The following is a 23,066-nucleotide window of genomic DNA, read 5'->3' on the forward strand; positions in this document are numbered from 1 at the left end:
TGAACATGGACAACTTTTAGCTCTTGCTATCAGATATTTTTTTTTTTTATTCCAGGAAAAAGATCAAGGAAGAAAGAGATGTCAAAGTTAACATCACATTTTTTGGCCTGATCAGTTGGATAAATGGAGATAGCATTTACTACGACAGAGATTACTGACTAGAGGCATATTTAGGATGGGGCTGGAATATCAAGAGCTGCTCTTTCTATGAACATTCATGTTATTTACAGTTCATGTTATTGCAATCAATATTGCCATAAACATTCCTTTGCATATCTCCCTTGCACACAGGTAAGACTTATTCCTTGGTATACACATAGGAATAAAATAGCTGACTCCTAAGGTAACTGAGGCTTCAATTTTAATATTTTCATGGAAACTGAAAAGAAAGCTTATGTGCACAAAATATTCTGTAAATAAGGCAAATTTACCTTTTGAAATATGTATAAGATTATATTTAGGTTATGCTTAGGTATGCATATAAAATGTGGGGTCATTCCAGTCAATTTAATCTCCTCTGGTTCTGATTTCAATAGGCACTGTTAAATGAATAGATGGAGGCTGCAAACCGTACAACAGTGACAGAGTTCATTATTTTGGGATTAACGGATAATGTGACACTACGTGCCATCTTCTTTGTGATTTTTCTAGGAGTTTACGTAGTTACCATAGTGGGAAACATCAGCATAATCATCCTAATCCGAAGTAGCCCACAGCTTCACACGCCTATGTACCTTTTCCTTAGCCATTTGGCCTTTGTGGACATTGGGTATTCCACATCAGTTACACCAATCATGCTGATGAGTTTCTTAAAAGAGAGAACTACCATCCCAATCACTGGCTGTATAGTCCAGCTTGCCTCTGATGTTGCCTTTGGGACTACAGAGTGCTTCTTGCTGGCCACCATGGCCTATGATCGCTATGTGGCCATTTGTTCTCCCCTGATCTACTCCACCCAGATGTCCCCAGTGGTCTGCTTCCTCCTGTTGGGGGCCTCCTACTTGGGTGGTTGCATGAATGCTTCATCATTTACCGGCTGTTTGATGAATCTCTCCTTCTGTGGACCAAATAAAATCAATCATTTTTTCTGTGACCTCTTCCCACTCTTGAAGCTTTCTTGTGGCCATGTTTATATTGCTGAGATATCCCCAGCCATCTCCTCAGCATCAGTCCTCATAAGCACACTGTTTACCATAATTGTGTCCTACAGCTACATCCTCCACTCAATCCTGAAGATGCGCTCCACTGAGGGGAGGAAGAAGGCCTTTTCGACCTGCACCTCCCACCTCACTGCAGTCACTTTGTTTTATGGGACAGTTTTATTTGTTTATGTTATGCCCAAGTCGAGCTACTCAGCTGATCAGGTCAAAGTGGCATCTGTAATCTACACGGTGGTGGTCCCCATGTTGAACCCACTCATCTACAGTCTGAGGAACAAGGAGGTGAAAGAGGCTATGAGAAAACTAGTGGCTAGAATACACTGGTTTTTCTGAATTAAATCAGATATAAATCTATAGATAACAAACTATTCATTTGGGGGATTTTTTGCTGGATATTTTGATTGATATTTCTCACGACTGAGTGACTAACATACATACACATACATACATCACTAACTTTTTTGCTTTTATAGTGATAAGCTTCTGTAAATATAAAAGACCAATGTTTCCATGTATAAAGTTAAGTGTATCACTAAAATGGGTGTCTGCTTGGTTAAAACTAAATACGGATTCTTCAAGTTGAGAACACCTTTGAAAATAATTTTTTTTTGAAAAATAATTTCTATTTAAAATCCCACTTGCCAATTATAGAATCCTATTTAAATTGAGAGAGGCCTCAATGATCAAATTTAATTGTATACCATCTTGTAAGATAACATTCGGGAAAGAAACTTCTCATCAACACCATGTAATAGGCTATAGTGTTGACAAGTCAGCAGTTGAGGGTACACCCTTAAAGGTACTGCTCTACCTCGGTAAAGGAATAATTCAACTTTTGGAATATTGATGATAGTGTCTCAGAAAAGCTTTTTTTAATTTTTACTTTACTTGAGCCAGAGCAAAGATCATGAATCCTCTGTTTGACAATTAAGAAAACTAACCCGGATAGCACAGAAGAAACTCTGTATAAATTTCAGCTGGCTCCTCTCACAGCTCGTCTTAGCAGATGGCTACTAGAGTAAGATTTTGGACACTGTCATTTCTTTTCTTTTTTTTTTTTTTTTAAGTTAATGGTCTTTTTATTGGAAAAAAAAAAAAGACTAGCATTTACAACTTGGAATGGACGTAAATTGTAAATTTCTTGAACAGCAATGTTGATGGTTGTGCTGAAGTCCACAGCCACAGCCTACTCTGCCGGCTCCAAGTCATGGTTCAGAAGGTTTTAAAAACAGAGAGTCCAAAGATGCTCCCTTGGTAAAAGTTTCTTTTTAAAAATTTGTATGAATGGTGATAGCCTGACACCCATTCCGCTCTAGCACAATGCAGACAACGCCAGACACACACAGGCGTGCCACCAGGGTGTGTCACGGTCACCAGGGGACGACGAGGCCCATCCTGCGGCAGTGTGGACACTGTCATTTCTATGGAGTGGGAGACTGGGTTTTTGGGACTTTCTTTTAACAACAGTTGATAGCTCAGTTCAGTTCAGTTCAGTCGCTCAGTTGTGTCCGACACTTTGCGACCCCATGAATCGCAACACACCAGGCCTCCCTGTCCATCAGAAACTCCCGGACTTTATTCAAACTCATACCCATTGAGTTGGTGATGTCATCCAGCCATTTCATCCTCTGTCGTCCCCTTCTCCTCCTGCCCCCAATCCCTCCCAGCATTAGGGTCTTTTCCAATGAGTCAACTCTTCACATGAGGTGGCCTAGGAGATATGAAATCATGGTTTAGGCAAAGAATATCTGCCACCTATTTTGTACCATTACTTAAGGAGTTGTCCATTGTCACTACTTCCATTGCCTTTTTCAAAGGTGCTTATGATCTAGTTTGGTTATGGCAGCTGCCTCTGAACCAATGCCCTTCCTCCTATACTCCTTTCACGATGACTTATGATTAATATTTTAGCTAATATATTTTATTTATAGCATAATAATAATGTCAGACAAATTCTGTGTGACAGTATCCCTATCTCCAAATACAACCTTCCTTGGAGGATCAATGAACTTCTTCACTGGCCTATTCTCCAAGACTCTCAAACTCAGTGTTCCCTCACTGACTTCTTCCCAAAACTGTTTCTTCTCCTCTGTTCCTTCCTCAATAAATGACAAATCTTTCTGAAGTTTAGTACTCCAACAAATTTGGGGTGATCCTCACTGCATACCCATCAAAATGGTCAGCTCCCGCTCCATCTCTTCCCTTCTATGCATCACACATTGACCTCTTCCTATCTAAGTCTCTTTGGGTAGACCCTTAAACACTCCCTGATAGATTATGATAAATCCATGCAGAGATTGCTTCCTTCATTTTTCCACTCCAAGGGAATTCAAACACTGCAGTCATCCAGATGTAGGGAGTGAGGTGTGGCACTGCTCCAGTCTTTATTGGGGAGGATATACATTGATTCTCATCTTCTCATCCTAAATTCTAAATCAACTAAGGAAATGACAAAAAGAGAAGATATATGGGGGAGCAAAATATTACCTGTATGGATGAAAGAGTTATATTAGAGAATGGGGTACGTGTGTGTGAACACATATATTTTTGGGTCCTGATTCCCAGAATTTGACCCTCTTTCCTTCTCTGTCACTGGAAGTAATGGAAACAGATCTCCCCAATGAGTTAGGCCTTTACCCATCAGCTTATGGCGTGACCAGGAGTAGCCAAGAACACTGAAGCCAGGCTCAGTCGCAAGAGAAAGGGTGAAGATGGAGGGCTAAGATGGTTATGGGTCGAACTGTGTCCCTCCAAAATTCATATGTTGAATTCTAGCCACCAGTACCTCAGACTGGGAACAGGGTTCTTTCAGACGTAATTAAGATGAAGTCATATTGGAGCAGGCTGGGCTTCTAATCCAATATGATTGTTATCCTTCTTTTTAAAAGAACAATTTGGACACAGACAACAGACAGCAAGAACATCATGTGGAGATAAAGGAAGAAATATGGGTATGCTTCTACAAGTTAAGAAAATTCAGAGATTGCCAGCAAACCACCAGAAGCTAAACATGAAGCATAGAGCAGATCCCCCAGTGTTTGGAAGAAATAAACTCTGCTGGCATAGTCATCTTTGACTTCTAGCTTCCAGAATTGTGAGACAATATGTTTCTGTTGCTTAGTCAGTTCAGTCGCTCAGTCGTGTCCGACTCTTTGTGACCCCATGGACTGCAACGCCAGGTCTCCCTGTCCATCACCAACTCCCGGAGCTTGCTCAAACTCATGTCCATCGAGTTGGTGATGCCATCCAGCCATCTCATCCTCTGTTGTTCCCTTCTCCTGCCTTCAATCTTTCCCAGCATTCTTGTCTTTTCCAATGAGTCTTAATTCTGTTCAGAATTAAACCTTAATTATGTTGCTTAAGATAGCTCATTTGTGGTATTTTGGTACCACTGCCCTCACAAATAAATACAATCGCATATCCAGTTTTCTCTTCAAAATTTACCATCAGCTAATTTATTCCTAGAGGAAGAAGAAGCAAAGGCATAGATAGTAGTGTTACGCTAGTGATGCCTCTCCAAAAGTGGGGGAAATTATATCAGGAATGGTAAAGTGTCTTTCCTAAACTGTATGCCCAAAACTAAGGATCAAGGACACCCCTGTGGGAACAATAAAAAAATCCTCTGCATGATTTTTTGGGGGAAGTTTCCTACTTATTATGGGTTGTAGATTGTTACATGTTAATAAAAGGCAGGATTTGAACTTGGGGAAACTGTAAAAGATCCTGAATTGTTCTGATATTTAAAGACACTTAATCTATTTAAATTTCAGGAAGATGTTCATCTGAAGTGGGTTAGAACTTATGAAATTACTGACATTTCCAAGATTCCATAAGACAGTTATCTGTAGTGGAGTGTTGGAGAAGACTGGAAGCAAAGGGGCAAGAGAGAATTCCTCAGGGGTGAGGAAATCATTGTATACTGTGACTGGGTTGGTGGTTTCAAAAGTGTATACATCTGCCAAAAGTCATCAACCAGTATATCTAAATTGTGCATATGTAAATTATACTTCAACAAAGTTGCTATTTTATGTTCTACAAGAGGGTATTCTTTCTTTTTTCTGTTTTAATCTGAGGCCATAGAAGTGGTAAGACAGTATCATCATCTACCTACAAAGCTATTCCCTCACCTAGGGTACCTCCTCTAGGTTCCTATATATTTATTCTTTTTGGTGTCCTTCACTCCTTTCTTTAAACCTTGCATTAGTTTTACTACTGCTTTAAAAAAAACATTTTTTTCACTTCAAGGCAAGTTTACTGGTGATGAATTTTAGTAGACTTTTTAAATCATAAAATAATCTTTATGATACCCTCATTTTTGAGAGAGATTTCTATTTTAGGTAGAATTCTAGGTCAGTTCAATTCAGTTGCCCAGTCGTGTCCAACTCTTTGTGACCCCATGGGCTGCAACTCACCATGTTTCACTGTCCATCACCAACTTCCAGAGTTTACTCAAACTCATGTCCATCGAGTCAGTGATGCCATCCAACCTTCTCTTCCCACCTTCAATCTTTCCCAGCATCAGGGTCTTTTCTAATGAATCAGTTCTTTGCTTCAGGTGGCCAAAGGATTGGAGTTTCAGCTTCAGCATCAGTCCTTCCAATGAATATTCAGGAATGATTTCCTTTAGGATGGACTGGTTGGATCTCCTTGCTGTCCAAGGGACTCTCAAGAGTCTTCTCCAACACCACAGTTCAAAAGCATCAATTCTTCAGTGCACAGTTTTCTTCATAGTCCAACTCTCACATCCATACATGACCACTGGAAAAACCATAGCTTTGACTAGATGGACATTTGTTGGCAAAGTAATGTCTCTACTTTTTAATGTGCTGTCTATGTTGGTCATAACTTTTCTTCCAAGGAGCAGGCATCTTTCAATTTCATGGCTGCAGTCACCATCTGCAGTGATTTTGGAGCCCCCCAAAATAAACTATCTTACTGTTTCCACTGTTCCTCATCTATTTGGCATGAATTTATGGGAACAGATGCTATGATCTTAGTTTTCTATGTTGAGTTGTAAGCCAACTTTTTCACTCTGCTCTTTCACTTTCATCAAGATGCTCTTTATTTTATTTTATTTTTTTATATCATATCATTTACTTTTAAAATATTGCAGTGTTCAAAAATATAGGTTAAATTATTTTAATAAGTCCATGTTTTTCATCACTAAAGGTTTCCAGATATAAATAATACAGGTAATGGCACCATTTACCACCCAGATGTTAAGAATAACTTTTGATATGTTTTTACTAATATATCATGTATTTCATGGGGTTTCCCAGGTGAGTCAGTGGTAAAGAATCTGCCCGCCAGTGCAGGAGATGCAGGTTGGGTCGGGAAGATCCCCTGGAGGAGGAAATGGCAACCCACTCCAGCATTCTTGCCTGGGAAATCCCATGGACAGAGGAGACTTGAGGGCTACAGTCCATGAAGTCACAAAGAGTTGGACACGACTGATATAAGCATGCACAAGATGCTCTTTAGTTCTTCACTTTCTGCCATAAGGGTGATGTCATCTGCATAACTGAGGTTATTGATATTTCTCCCAGCAATCTTGATTCCAGCTTGTGTTTCATCCAGCTCAGCATTTCTCATGATGTACTCTGCATATAAGTTAAATAAGCAGGGTGACAACATACAGCCTTGACATACTCCTTTCCCGACTTGGAACAAGTCTGTTGGTCCATGTCCAGTTCTAATTGTTGCTTCCTGACCTGCACACAGATTTCTCAGGAGCCATTTCTCAAGGTGGTCTGGTATTTCCATCTCTTTAAGAATTTTCCAGAGTTTGTTGTGATCTACACAGTCAAAGGCTTTGGCATAGTCAATAAAGCAGAAATAGATGTTTTTCTGGAACTCTTGCTTTTTCGATGATCCAATAGATGTTGGCAATTTGATCTCTGGTTCTCTGCCTTTTCTAAATCCAGCTTGAACATCTAGAAGTTCATGGTTCATGTACTGTTGAAGCCTGGCTTGGAGAATTTTGAGGATTACTTTACTAGTGTGTGAGATGAGTGCAATTGTGTGGTAGTTTGAACATTCTTTGGCCTTTCCTTTCTTAGGGATTGGAATGAAAACTGATCTTTCCTGGTCCTTGTGGCCACTGCTGAGTTCTCCAAATTTGCTGGCATATTGAGTGCAGTACTTTCACAGCATCATCTTTTAGGATTTGAAATAGCTGAACTGGAATTCCATCGCCTCCGCTAGCTTTGTTTGTAGTGATGCTTCCTAAGGCCCACTTGACTTTGTGTTCCAGGATGTCTGGCTCTAGGTGAGTGATCACACCATCATGCTTATCTGAGTCATGAAGATCTTTTTTGTATAGTTCTTCTGTGTATTCTTGCCACCTCTTCTTAATATCTTCTGCTTCTGTTAGGTCCATACTATTTCTTTCCTTCATCGAGCCCATCTTTGCATGAAATGTTCCCTTGGTATCTCTAATTTTCTTGAAGAGATCTCTAGTCTTTCCCATTCTATTGTTTTCCTCTATTTCTTTGCACTGATCACTGAGGAAGGCTTTATTATCTCTCCTTGCTATTCTTTGGAACTCTGCATTCAAATGGGTGATTCAAATGGGTGTATCTTTTCTTTTCTCCTTTGCATTTTGGTTCTCTTCATTTCACAGCTATTTGTAAGGCCTCCTCAGACAGCCATTTTGTTTTTTTGCATTTCTTTTTCTTGGGGATGGTCTTGATCCCTGTCTCCTGTACAATGTCATGAACCTCCATCCACAGTTCATCAGGCACTCTACCAGATCTAGTCCCTTAAATCTATTTCTCACTTCTACTGTATAACTGTAAGGGATTTGATATAGGTCATACCTGAATGGTCTAGTGGTTTTCCCAACTTTCTTCAATTTAAGTCTGAATTTGGCAATAAGGAGCTCATTATCTGAGCCACAGTCAGCTCCCAGTCTTGTTTTTGCTGACTGTATAGAGCTTTCCTGTCTTTGGCTGCAAAGAATATAATCAATCTGATTTTGGTATTGACCATCTGGTAATGTCTATGTGTAGAGTCATAGCTTGTGTTGTTGGAAGTGGGTGTTTGCTATGGTCCGTCCGTTCTCTTGGCAAAACCCTATTGGTCTTTGCCCTGCTTCATTCTGTACTCCAAGGCCAAATTTGCCTGTTACTCCAGGTGTTTCTTGACTTCTACTTTTGCATTGCAGTCCCGTATAATGACAAGGACATCTTTTTTGGGTGTTAGTTCTAGAAGGTCTTATAGGTCTTCATAGAACCATTCAACTTCAGCTTCTTCAGCACTACTGGTTGGATTACCGTGATGTTGAATTGTTTGCCTTGGAAATGAACAGAGATCATTCTGTGATTTTTGAGATTGCATCCAAGTACTGCATTTCAGACTCTCTTGTTGACTATGATGGCTACTCCATTTCTTCTAAGGAACTGCAGTTCTTCTCAGAAGAACTCCATTTCTACTTAACACCATATACAAAGATAAACCCTAAATGGATTAAAGATCTAAATCTAAGATGAAAAATTATAAAACTCTTAAAGAAAAACATAGGCAGAACAGTCTATGACATAAATCACAGAAGATTCTCTATGACTTATCTAGAAAGATGGTACTGATAAGATGGTACTGATGAACCTACTTACAGGGCAATAATGGACACACAGACATAGAGAACAGATTTATGGGCATGGTGGAGGAGGGAGGAAGGAGAGGGTGGGATGTATGGTGAGAGTAACATGTAAATGTATACATAGCCATACGTAAAAATAGATAGCCAATGGGAATTTGTTGTATGTCTCAGAGAACTCAGACTGAGGCTCTGTAACAACCTAGAGGGTTAGGATGGGGAGGGAGATGGGGGGTAGGTTCAAAAGGGAGAGAACATAGGTACACCTATGGCTGATTCATGCTGATGTTTTGAAGAAACCAACACAATATTGTAAAGCAATTATCCTTCAATTAAAAATAGATAAGTTTTTTTTCACTGTTGCTAAATTATACTTTAATTTAATTTTTTTTCATTTATTTTTATTAGTTGGAAGCTAATTACTTCACAACATTGCAGTGCATTTTGTCATACATTGGCATGAATCAGCCATGGAGTTACATGTATTCCCCATAAAAATAGATAAGTTTTTTTAAAAAGAAAAAAAAAACACTTTAGAGGTTCTAGATGAGCTAATCTTCTTCCATAATGTATTCAATTTTATTCTAGCAGGAAAATAAAGCACTAGCTTGATCCCTTTCAGGAAATGAAAAAATAATGCCCAACAGGGTCATTCAAATAAATAAAGGACTGATGTCTCCATGTACAGTATAATTCCTAAAGGTGCATCCTAATAGAAACTGGTGGTGTTTCCAATGTAGGTTGGGTGTTGTGCTTTGCCGGGGATGATCTAACTCTGGCTTGACCTTGTTCCTAGGATGTAGCAATTACTCCTAAGGTGTAATATTTCAGGACTCCCAAAATTATACGGTGCTATGGGGAACAACAAACTGGTTCCAAATAGGAAAAGGAATATGTCAAGGCTGTATATTGTCACCCTGCTTATTTAATATATATGCAGAGTACATCATGAGAAATGCTGGGCTGGAAGAAGCACAAGCTGGAATCAAGATTGCTGAGAGAAATATCAATAACCTCAGATATGCAGATGACACCACCCTTATGGCAGAAAGTGAAGATGAACTAAAGCCTCCTGATGAAATTGAAAGAGGAGAGTGAAAAAGTTGGCTTAAAGCTTAACATTCAGAAAACTAAGATCATGGCATCTGGTCCCATCACTTCATGGTAAATAGATGGGGAGACAGTGGAAACAGTGACAGACTTTAATTTGGGGGGCTCCAAAATAACTGCAGATTGTGATTGCAACCATGAAATTAAAAGACACTTACTCCTTGAAAGGAAAGTTGTGACCAACCTAGATAACATATTAAAAAGCAGAGACATCACTTTGCCAACAAAGATCCATCTGGTCAAGGCTATGGTTTTTCCAGTGGTCATGTATGGATGTGAGAGTTGGACTGTGAAGAAAGCTGAGTGCCGAAGAATTGATGCTTTTGAACTATGGTGTTGGAGAAGACTCTTGAGGGTCCCTTGGACTGCAAGGAGATCCGACCAGTCCATCCTAAAGGAGATAAGTCCTGGGTGTTCATTGGAAGGACTGATGCTGAAGCTGAAACTCCAGTACTTTGGCCATCTCATGAGAAGAGTTGACTCATTGGAAAAGACCCTGATGCTGGGACGGATTGGGGGCAGGAGGAGAAGGGGATGACAGAGGATGAGATGGTTGGATGGCATCACTGACTCAATGGACATGGGTTTGAGTAAACTCCAGGAGTTGGTGATGGACAGGGAGGCCTGGCTTGCTGCAATTCATGGGGTCTCGAAGAGTCAGACAAGACTGAGCAACTGAACTAAACTGATGGGTCCCCTCTACCTTAAAAAGCCTATCTACCAAACTCTATCAAACCAACGCTGCAAAATTCCCAAATCTCTGCTAAGATCTTCAAGTTCTCATAAGCTGACTTCCACTTGGTGTTTGATATCTCACCAACCCACGTGTAACTTTTAAGTAGTCAAATTCCATAATGAGAAATTTTACATAGGATATCAGGCTCACTGCCCTATAGTTTTTGTTTTTCTTTGTCCTCTCCAGTATCTTGGCCTCACAAGTATCAGGCATCTTTGACCTCAAAGTTCTATGTACACCCTACCTCACTACCAAAAGCTCCAGGTTGTATCTTTTTGCTCTGTCTCTACTTTACTTAACATCATTTGGCAAATCCATTTATTTGTGAGGCTCAAGAAAAGCTTTACTGGGGAAATGACATTTAAACTGAGATATGAAGGGAAAAAGGAATTAACTGGTCACTGAGAGTTGGAAATGTAGTTGCAGAAACTTTGGTGGGTGGGTAAAAGTAGTAATGTGGGAGGTTGAACTAATTATCCTTAACTCAAAGTACAGTGTCTGGTACAGAGCAAGCATTCAACAAGTATCTGCTGGTTAAACATTAATTCTAATCAATGAATTATTTATTTAGTGTTTCCTTTATTCCTAGCACTAGCTTATGAACTGAGGAAACAAAAGTTGAATATGTTATGTATTTTTCACAACAATCAAAGAAATGTTTCATAAAAACACAATGGTTTCCATTCAAGTGGTATGATATAAAGTGCTAGTTGCCATGTTCTTTTTAGCCTCTAAAACAATTTTAAGACTTTTAAAATAAAAATTGTATGTGTTTAAAGTGTTCAGCCTGATGTCTCGACATACATATACATAGTGAATTGATAAATACAACTAAGCTAACAACTCGATGGACATGAGTTTGAGTAAACTCTGGGAGTTGGTGATGGACAAGGAAGCCAGGCATGCTATGATCTATAGGATTGCAAAGTTGGACACAACTGAGCGACTGAACTGAACTGAACATATTCTTCTCCTCACATCTCCTTATCTTTTTTAGGTGTGATAAGAGTAAACTGACTCTTGGAAAATTTCCAGTATAAAATAGAGTGTTGTGAACTATAGTTGTAATACTGTACATTCAATCTCTAGAATTTATTCATGTTCCATGACTGTAACTTTGTACCCTTTGACCAACATCTTCCCATTCCCCCTACCACACCAACCCTGGGAGGGTATTCTATTCTATTCTCTACTACTATGTATTTAACTTCCTTTGTCTCCAGATACATCCATGTTGTCACAAATGGCAACATTTTCTTAATTTTTTAATGACTGAATAACATTTCATTGTGTGTATATGCCATATCTATTGATCTGATCTTGCGGTTTTAGCTTTCATTCTGTTTCTGTGATATATTATGTTGATTTTTCATATGTTAAACCAAACTTGCACCCCAGGGGTAAATTCAATTTGGTCAAAATTTGGGGACTTAAAATAATTAATGAAATAAAAAGTTTAGATAATTATATGAGGAGTTAGAGATTTTTCACACTAGCAGGGAGATTTGTGAAAATGGAATGATGAAGTTTGTGAAATGGCTGGACAGAGAACCTCTAGCCAAACTTTAATTCAATGTTGAGCAAAGAATGAGAACCACAGACCCAATAGTCTCTGACACTACCTACAATCAATGAAACTGTGATGTGAATCCCAATTGCAAGCCTTTTGGGAGCTCTTTTCACCAGAACTCATTCATACACAACTCCTGCTTTGTCTCTTCAAAATTCTCTTTCCTTGCTAAGCTTTCTCCTATAAATTTAACTTTGATTCTGAAATCTTCTTTCTATTCCACCTATCAACTTCTCACAAAGTACATGATCTACCTCTTCATCTAAACCAAACCTAGCTATCCAAGGAGGGGACTTCTCAGCTCTACTGAAGAGAAGTTGCTCACTTCCCAGTTCTACAGCACCCAGACACCTGCACACAATGTTGACATTCTCCTAGCCCCTCACCACATTGCTAAATCATTTACCAGCAATCTTCATGACATAATATTTCACTTATTGACACCAATACTATCCAGCAATGAAACAATATACCAATTTTTCCTCAGAGTCCTTTATTAACCACCCAGTTTCTTCTTATTTATTAAGGACTTTGCCACCAGCCCCTTGATTCTGTCTCCCATTTCAGTCCCTCAGTCCAGCTACAACATTGGGAATGTACTCAGCATATGGATGTGCTATTAGACAGTGTGGCCTCAGATGCCTAGCCCTCCCCACAGCCTCTCCCTTATTACAAGTGGCCTCAGATTCAGCTATTTACAGCACCTTCCACCTCTGTGGTTTGCATAAATTCAAAGCTATTTATCTTTGTCTATGCTCTAACTCAGCATTTCAATTATTTGCTTTTTGAGGACTTGTGGAAGTCCATTATGGAATCATCTAGCATACTTCTTTGCTGGGGCTGAAAAGAATAGCTCTTTGACAGGTATCTGTATTATTCCTGGAATTTGACATACTAAAAGTGCATATTAGTTTTGAAGTAACTTTCATCACTTTATTTTTTTCAGAAATTCATTCATTCCCACTTAGTTTCCTTATTTCTTTGAATAGAGTTAAACAAATATTTTATTTTTTTCCTTTCACTTTTTAGTTTTTTAAAATTAATTTTCTCTGGGCATATACCCAGAGAAAATCATTATTTTTAATAATTAAATTATTAATTAATATTATAGTTAATATTATAATATTAAGTATAAATGTATTTATATTTATTCTATTCATTTATATTATTTATTTTAATTTTTTAAAATTTATTTTTATTAGTTGGAGGCTAATTACTTTACAATATTGTAGTGGGTTTTGTCATACATTGACATGAATCAGCCATGGATTTACATGTATTCCCCATCCCGATCCCCCCTCCCACCTCCCTCTCTACCCGATCCCTCTGGGTCTTCCCAGTGCACCAGGCCCGAGCACTTGTCTCATGAACCCAACCTGGGCTGGTGATCTGTTTTACTCTAGATAATATACATGTTTTGATGCTATTTATTTTATTTTTAAATTTTATTTTATTATTTTATTTATTTTAAAATTTATTTTTTAATTTATTTAAAAATTTATTTTAAATATTAAATATTGAATATTATAAATATATAAAATATTATAAATATATAAAATGTTTATAATGTAATATTAAATATTATATTTAATATTAATTAAATAATTAAACCATAATTCAAAAGGACACATGCACCCGATGTTCATTACAGCATGATTTACAGTAGCCAAGACATGGAAGCAAACTGAATATCCAACAACAGAGAAATAAAGAAAGAAGATGTGGTATACATACATAATAGAATATTAGCTATAAAAAGGAACAAAATTGGGTCATTGGTAAGGACATGGATAGACCTAGAGACTGTCATACAGAGTTGAAGTAAGTCAGAAAAAGAAAAGCAAATATCGTACATTAACACATATATGTAGAATCTGGAAAAAAAATGGTATACACAATCTTATCTACAAAACAGAAATAGAGAGACAGACAGAGAGACAAATGTATGGATACCAAGGAGGAAAAGGTGATGGGTGAATTGGGAGACTGGGACTGACATATATATACTACTGATGCATAGAAAATAGGTAACCAATGAGAACCTACTGTACTCGGTGCTCTGTGGTGACCTAAATGGGAAAGAAATCTAAAAGAAAGGGAGATATATGTACAGCTGTTTTACTTTGCTGTACAGTGGAAACTAACAACATTGTGAAGCGACTATACTCCAAACTTTTCATTTTTATTGAAGTACAGTTGTTTTACAAATTTGTGTTAGTTTCTACTGTACAGGTAATGAATCAGCCTATATATACATATATCTTCTCCCTTTTGGGGTATTAAAGTGTTTTAAAATTTCTCTGTACTGTGGTCTTTCACTCATTTCAACACTAAATTTTTGTGCTTGTGCTTTCTCCTTTTTTGATTATGTAAATTACTGATCTTCCTTTCCTCTCTTTCTCTCTTGCTCTCTCTCTCCCCCTCTTTCATTCTCTCTTATCCTTTTTAATATAATTTTCTTCCTTCTCCAAAGGAACCAAAATTATGAAAAATATAGTATTCCCAAATCATCTATACCTAAATAAAAAAAGAAAATAAAATATTCTAAAACATTTTGATACACTTACTACATTCATATATGTTTGTGTATATGCATATAACTGGGCTTCTGTGATGGCTCAGATGATAAAGACTTCACCTGCATTGCAGAAGATCTGGGTTTGACCCCTGGGCCAGGAAGATACCTTGGAGAATGGAATGACTACCCACTCCATTATTCTTGCCTAGAGAATCCCATGGACAGAGAAGCCTGGTGGGCTACAGTCCATGGTTTTGTAAAGAGTTGAGAGGGTAACAGGCAGGAAGGCCAGGGGTCTCCAAATGGAGGAAATAGGCTGCAAGTGTCAGACATTTTTCTCTCTTAAGGGGCAGGAGGAAACAAACTAGCTATATTTTTTTCCTTCTCTATACAAATTTAAAAGGAGATTTCTCTTAAAATACTGTGTTGCCATAATGACACCTGGTTTCACCTGAAGTTAAATATTCTCAAATCTTGAGTTAACCAATGCATTTTTCCTATGGAAATGTTTGTCTTAAGATATGTTAATATACTATACATTTACCCCAGACTCTGTCTTCAAGTCGTTTCCGCCTAATGGCTCAGAACCTACTTGACAAACCAGTATGTTATACTCAGATATTGTTTCCCTAATCTATGTAAATGAAACTATTTGTATGGTACTCTGCCCTTCTACAAGATTCAGTCAATCATTTTATGGTCCGAGATGAATCATCTGGTGCCAAGATTATCCCAAAATGCATCTTATTGATGAGGGGCCTGGTGCCATTCTGAGTTTTAAGACATTCCTTTCTTTCATTAACAGACTGCTAGTGACTATATAACACCCAGCTGAAGACTAGCAGGAAGTTACTCTTTCTGCCCCCTTCTGATGCTTATGTCAGAAGCTTTCTCTATCTCCTTTATACTTTAGTAAAACTTTATTACACAAAAGCTCTGAGCAATCAAGCCTCGTCTCTGGCCCTGGATTGAATTCTTCTCCTCCGGAGGCCAAGAATCCCAGCGTCTTTTCATTCAGCAACAACCTTTCAGAGTCAGACCAACTGAGTGACTAAGCACACATGCACACACGTGCAGATATATGTATGTATACCTATGTATGTAATAAAAATTTTAAATATTTTGTTTAAAAATATTTTAAAACTACGTCTAGTTTTATGGCAGAAAAGGAGTAAGACCAGAGCATATTAGTCATTAGAACACATTTTAATTGCTCTGTATAACAAAGTGGTGATTTGCATTGGAAATACTCCAATTGAAGGTGAAAGGAGAAGAGGGTGGCAGAGAATGAGATGGTTAGACAGCATCATCGACTCAATAGACATGAATTTGAACCAACTCTGGGAGACAGTGAGGACAGAGGATCCTGGTGTGCCACAGTCCATGGAGTCGCAAAGAATTAGACACAACTTATCGACTGAACAAAAAGAACTTCACTTTCTCTACTTTTATTTATCAATGCTTGCACTATACAAATTTTAGAAGTGTTCAGGGCTCTTTTATTTACTATCTAAGGGGGAAACCTACATATATTGTCTAGTACTTTCTTTAGGGCTGTTTGCATTGCTTTGTTTTTTAGACTGTAAACAATGGGATTAAGCAGAGGTGTCAGCACTGTATATGTCACAGCCATCAGCATATCTTCACGGAATGAGTCACTGTTCTTGGGCCTCAAATAGACAAAGCCAGCAAAACCATAGTGTATGCACACCACAATGAGGTGGGAGGAGCAAGTTGAGAAGGCCTTATACCTCCCCTTAGCAGAATTCATCTTCATAACTATGGACCCAATGAATACATAGGAAATCATAATTAAAATAAAGCTGCCCACCAACACAAAGACAGTGAAGGCAAGAAGAACCATTTTCTGAAAAATGGTGTAATCACAGGCAAGGGAGACTACAGGTGTAATGTCACAAAAAAAATGTTGGATGATGCTAGAGTCACAAAAAGACAAGTTGAATACTATGAGGACAATGCACAGTGACACCACAACCCCAGTAATGCAAGAAGCCATCATCATCTGAAAGCAGATCTTAGGGGTCATAAGGATGGAGTAGTGCAGTGGGTTGTGAATAGCAGTGTAACGGTCATAGGACATGGCGGCCAAGATGAAGCAGTTGTTGGTTCCTAAGCCAAAGAAGAAAAACATCTGTGTGGCACACTCAGGAATAGAAATGGACTTACTGTCTGATAGCAAGTCCACCAACATGCGAGGGATGACTACCACAGTGGTACAGGTTTCCGAAAAGGAGAGGCCACAGAGGAAAAAGTACATGGGGATGTGAAGGCCGTGATTGAGCTTGACGGCCACCATTACGGCTGTGTTTGCAGCTAGAATGGTCACATGGGAGAAGAAAACCATCACAAAAAGGAGATCCTGCAGGTCTGAGAAACTGGAAAACCCCCACAGAAGGAATGCGCTCACTGTAGTATGATTGCCCATTCTCTCGGTGTATGTAGCAACTCTCCTCCAAAGGTATAGAGGTTCTTGGGGCTGAGACTCTGATAAGTCTGCTGAAAGTACTGATGTACTGATGCCTTTAATCATAGACACTGACAAGACAACTCTTAACAAAAAAGCCTGAGAAATGGAAGTTAAATGTAGTTGGCTTAATTCTACATCAGGACTCAGAGTGATGACAAAAAGATTCTCATAGGGGAGTATATATAAATTCCATAGAGTAGGCACAAATACATATTCTAGGAGCTCCCTAATTTCTCACCCCTTTCCAGCTTCTACAATCAGAATCTTCAAGAATGAGAGAAATATGGAAAATGTTTATTTTCTCACTTACAAGAGTATGAGGAGTAAAGGATATAAAATGTTTTATGTGTGGTCTAATCATAACTTGGCATAGAGAAGTACTTAACAATGTTGACTGAATCAATATTAAAGAGATGTAAGGAAAAACTTTTGAATAGCTTCCAAACACTCTTGGAAAACAATTCTATCCTTAGAGGTGCTCTGCAGGAGGCAGTGGCTGCTTGGCTGACAATTATGTCAGTGAATGGACTTAAGAATGAGTGGATTTCAGGCTTAACACCAGTTTGAAATGTATACTAATTTTCTGTACATAACTATGAGCTGAAGCAGAAGTGTTCAATAATGATCTGTCATTCAGGCAGATCATGGAGGCAAAATGGTTATGGAGACTATTCTAATCCTGGATGGCTCATCTGGTTCATGATGTTCTGATCAATTCTTGAGCTTTCAGGAAAACTTCCAGCATAAAGCTAACTGGTATACCGGTGGACAGGGCTTCTTTGCAGCATAGCTCTTGTAAGAGCTCAACTACCTCAGGTTGTCTCCAGTTGTTAAAATATCTACTCTGTGTTTGAGATGACAGCATGAAAGTAACATACAGATGTTCCAAATAATACGGAGCTTGGTTTCAGGCATTGTTGTTAGGGAATGAAAGAAAAACAGTGAGAAGACATTGGTGTGGAGTTGTAGATTGGAGACAGACTGGTAGAAACACACTGGAAAGTATTTTTGCAGGATCCACAAAGCTTGAAGAAAACAGAAAATATACCATTATCTGCAAAGTTTGTGCATTGTTTAAGTACTGAATTACTGGGCAAAAAATATACAAGGCAATGATGTAGGTAACCAGTATTTACTCATAATTTCAAATACACTGGACAAAATTCTGTGTGTTTTTCTCACTAGATTTCTCCCGACAATTATGTGTGGCAGTATTTCAGTCCTGATGTTACAAAAATTGAAACCAAGGTATGGGTTGCTTAATTGACTATCTAAAGTTCAACATACTGATTCCAAAAATATTTAGTTACCGTATACAATGTATTAGTCAATTCTTTGTATGGGAAATATAGGATAAGACACATATGACCTTTCCTATCTCAGAAAGAGAAAAATGCCATGAAGAGAATTAAAGGAAAGTGATATGGAAGTGAGGGACTGGGTGGCTACATTGGACTATAGAGTCAGGAAAGCCCTTTCTGTGGAACTGACATTTTGCTAATTAGAATGTGGTAAGCATGCTCCATATAAGATCTAGGGGTAAAACATGATACAGGCAGGAAACAGCTACTGCGAGGATCCCATGGTGAGAATGAGCTTGACATGCTTAAAAAATATCTAGATAGCCAATGTATCCAGAGGGGTTTTCCTGGTGGCTCAGACGGTAAAGAAACTGCCTGCAGTGCAGGAAACCTGGGTTCAGCCCCGAGGTCTGGAAGATCCCCTGGAGAAGGGAATAGCAACCCACTCCAGTATTCCTGTCTGGAGAATTACATGGACAGAGGAGACTGGAGGGCTAGAGTCCACGGGGTTGCAAAGAGCGACTGAGCGACTAACACACCCACACCCACCCCGGTACGCCTGGAGAATTCCAGGCAGGCTACAGTCCATGGGGTCACGAAGAGTCAGGCATGATTGAGTGACTAACACTTTCTAATGTACCCAGAACACCTCTCTCACATAGCCTCTTAAATACCTCACAGGATAAAAAGTAGTATTGTGTCCATGCTTGAGATAAGGAAACTATAGTCTAGAGGGTTAATTGTGAAGGTGATAAAGTTTGCTAAAGGAGGAGTTGGCATTTATACCCAGACAGTTACTCGGGTGTAGATCTTCTTAACTAGTAGGTTAAAAATTGTTCTGCAAATGCCAATGCCCTCGCATGGCATTCAAGGTTTACCTGTCCATCTCATCTTCTGCCACTAAATTCCTCTATGTGATAAGCATCCCACTGTCCCCCAAGCATGGAGTGCCCCTTGGTGGCTCTCCTACTGTATACACAGATACACGTTGTTGCTCTAATTGCAATGTTCTCCCTCTGCGCTTCTTAAACCACAGCCTTTGTTCCAAACCAGCTTAAACGTCACCTCCTTAAATGTAAATTGGTGCAACCATGTGGAAAACAGTATAGAAGTTTCTCAAAAAACTAAAAATAGAACTGCCATATGACCCAACAACTCCACTCCTAGGTATATACTCCAAAAAAACAAAAATGCTAATTTGAAAAGACATATGCACCCCAGTGTTCATAGCAGCACCATTTACAATAGCCAAGATATGGGAGCAACCTAAATGTCCATCAACAGATGAATGGATACAGAAGATGTGCTATGTGTGTATACACACACACACACACACACACACACACACACAATGGAATACTATTCAGTCATAAAAAAGAATGAAATAATGTCATTCACAGCAACGTGGATGGACCTTCAGAATATTATGTGCTAAGTGAAGTAAGTGAGAAAGAGAAAGATAAAGGACCTCCTTGATGCAATGAATAAGAATCGCCTGCCAATATAGGAAGCATGGGTTTGATCCCTGGGCAGGGAAGATTCCACGTGCCTCAGAGCAACTAAGCCCATGTGCCACAACTACTGAGCCTGTGCTCTAGAGCTTGTGCACTGCAACTGCTGAGCCCATGTACCACGACTGCTTAAGCCTGCACACACTAGGGCCTGTGAACCACAACTCATGAGCCCCTGGGCCACAGCTACGGAAGCCATGCACCCTGGAGCCAGCAATCACAACTACGGAGCCCTGTGCTCTACAAGAGAAGCCACTGCATTGAGAAACCGCAACTAGAGAGTAGCTCCTCTCTCCACAACTAGAGAAATCCTGCATACAGCAACAAAGACCCAGTGCAGCCATAAGTAAAGCATGTCCCAAAAAAGAGATGATATCATATGGTACCACTTACAGGTAGAATATTTTAAAAGATACAGATGAACTATTTACAAAAAAGAAATAGACTCACAGATATAGGCACAGAAAACAAACTTACGGTAACCAAAAAGGGAGGCATAAATTAGGAGTTTGGGATTAACAAATACATACTATTATAAATAGATAAACACAAAGACCTACTGTATAGCACAGAGAATTATATTCAATATCTTGCAGTAACCCATAATGGGAAAGAATCTGAAGCTGTATGCCTCAAACTAACTCAATATTTTAAATAAGCTATAGTTTAATTTTTAAAAAGACAAGCAAAATAATAGGGAACTAGAAATGAAATTAGTTAAAATAAATAAATGCAAGACTCAGCAAATTAAAAAAAGTGCATACAAAACTATTTAATATATGCCTGTTTAATGAATAAAGTGTACTTCATATTCTACCCAGGCCTCATTCCCCCAAAATCCCTCTAAATTCTAGGAATGGTTTGCTTGGAACAAAGCAAAAAGTATTATTGCTTTCTGACCTGGACAATATACTTCACTTTCTGTGGCATCAAATAAGACACAGTTGCCATAACTGCTCCTGGTGGCATGAGTGGTAAAGAACCCACCTGCCAATGCAGGAGACATAGAGTAGCAGGTTTGATTCCTGGGTCGGGAAGATCCCCTGGAGGAGGGCATGGCAACCCACTCCAGTGTTCTTGCCTGGAGAATCCCATGGACAGAGGAGCCTGGTGGGCTACAGTCCACTGGGTCGCAAAGAGTCTGACACAACTGAAGCAACTTAGCACACACACGCATGCTCCTATTGTAGGGAGCGTATCAAAATCACTAAAGGAGCCTTCTTGAAAGTTATATGACCTCACTCACGTCCATCCCAAGTTTCTGTTAGGTCTTTCCAAGAAGAGAAAAAAAAAAAAACCAAACTAGAAAAAAGTTGGCATGTCTAGGATTTCATAAACTACCACTGTGACTCTGTTACTTCCTTTTCCCATTTATACTCATAAAACCTATTTTTCTCATAACACTCAAGGGAGCTAGTGATTGAAAACATGTCAATATGACAATATTCCCATTACTTCTGGTCACTCTCCAAGGGACAGAATTTGAGGGAGTTCTTTTCTGGCCCAGCATTTTGTGATAAATTCATCCTCCTTGGGCTAGACCACTTCTATAGACTAAAAGGGACATAATCGATTTATTTACCTGAAAAACCAATTTCCCAGTTTGGCCATTACCCATCCTTGCAGAGAGATCTAGCAGATTTAGTAAGCCTAATTTCTTTGAGATGGCAGTGAGACTTGCAGAAATTTTAAGGTTCTTTCTTAAGTCACCTTTCAGACTCTCTTGTTTCCTCACCATATCAAAATCCTGGACAACGGACCCTGTAAACCAATATAAATCTCAAGAGGTACATCAAAACCATGGCCAGCCTAGGGGCTACTGGAACCACTATGTCACTCATCATTCCCTTCCAGGCTGAACAAGAGGAATTTTCTGGCAGTTCCACTTAATTTCTGTTCATGGGGTAGCATTTAAAGCTGGAGAAACAGTAAATATTTACCACCAAGTCTTTAAAAAAAATGCATTTAACTTTCTTCCAACTCAACTAAAATGAAAATCAACTTTGAGTCAGTTTTCCTGTATTTTTTAGGAAAGATACCAATATTTTAAATGAGAAGATCAAGGAGTATGCTTTACTGAGTAATAGATATGAATTTTGATAGAAAATTTAACAAAATTTACACAATTCAAGTTTCACGATGCTTATGCTTCTTCTAGTTAAAAATGACTTTTGTAGATGGATGAAAATTTATTTCCTTACTTCTTTCAATGAGCCTATATATTAGACCCACCAAAGGAATGCTTGTTGTGTTACATAAATCACAACTACTTAATTATGAAACCAAATGGCCACACTGAATAGTCAAAGGAAAAATGGAGATGGGGGAGGAAAACGCAAAAAATTCAATTGCCAATTGTTTACTTACAGTAAAATTTACAATTAAATAATGGAAATGACATAGGAATTTTATACATGTTTTTCTTTACTCTTTCCTGTTTAACTGTATCTATTAGAATGAAGTCACGTAATTAGCCTTGAGATTAGATCTAGGATTATACAGGAGTGTATTTTTGTAATTGGATAGTTGATAGAGGAGAGTTAGAAAGGCCTGTGATCAAATTCAACCTCTGCTTCTATTACTTACAAAAGTGCATAGTTCAAAATCCCTGATGAGCATTTCTCTCCTCTGTAAATGTCCTTAAACATACCTCCTTGCATAGTGACAATGTTGTGCATATAGACCGATCAGATGACAAGTACCCAGTTCCTGCTAGTTCATTTATTAAAACATCACAAACAGGTCAGCAATACTGACCTGTTCACACACAGCCTTGTAACGTGGTACCTACTCTTCTGCTGAGTTAGCTTTGTGAAGTCAGTCTTTCTCCACACACTTCACTTTGGTCTGAAGTTTGTAAGCTGTTCTCAGTTTGCAGCTTTCTAAACTTCTCTCATTGCTGTTGTCCATGTGGAATAGCAGAACAACAGTATTTATCTCCAGTCCAATTTGACTCTTATTATTTTCAGTATCTTCTATTAACACATACATCTATTTGTTTATTATTAGTGGACTGAGCACAATGTTTATGGAAAATAAAAATATAAAATAAAATCCTATCTCAATGCCAAAGAG

The 23,066-nt window shown here is 38.6% G+C and overlaps 2 protein-coding genes across 2 annotated transcripts; one reads left to right on the plus strand and one right to left on the minus strand.

Moving 5' to 3' along the window:
* Nucleotides 1–548: 548 nt before the first annotated feature.
* On the plus strand, nucleotides 549–1,493 carry LOC110139288 (olfactory receptor 5P4). The gene has a single exon (XM_020896947.2). The coding sequence runs from the start codon at nucleotides 555–557 to the stop codon at nucleotides 1,491–1,493; it is 939 nt and encodes a 312-aa protein (XP_020752606.2). The 5' UTR covers nucleotides 549–554.
* A 14,708-nt stretch (nucleotides 1,494–16,201) lies between these two features.
* Nucleotides 16,202–17,137, minus strand: LOC139037015 (olfactory receptor 10K1-like). Its single transcript, XM_070472859.1, has one exon. The coding sequence runs from the start codon at nucleotides 17,135–17,137 to the stop codon at nucleotides 16,202–16,204; it is 936 nt and encodes a 311-aa protein (XP_070328960.1).
* Nucleotides 17,138–23,066: the final 5,929 nt, after the last annotated feature.

This window comes from Odocoileus virginianus, chromosome 10 (genome assembly GCF_023699985.2).
Source record: "Odocoileus virginianus isolate 20LAN1187 ecotype Illinois chromosome 10, Ovbor_1.2, whole genome shotgun sequence".
NCBI lineage: Eukaryota > Metazoa > Chordata > Mammalia > Artiodactyla > Cervidae > Odocoileus > Odocoileus virginianus.

Excerpts from the sequence above, each read along its gene's own strand:
- LOC110139288 (XM_020896947.2), top strand. The coding sequence starts at position 555 with ATGGAGGCTGCAAACCGTACAACAGTGACAGAGTTCATTATTTTGGGA.
- LOC139037015 (XM_070472859.1), bottom strand. The coding sequence starts at position 17,137 with ATGGGCAATCATACTACAGTGAGCGCATTCCTTCTGTGGGGGTTTTCC.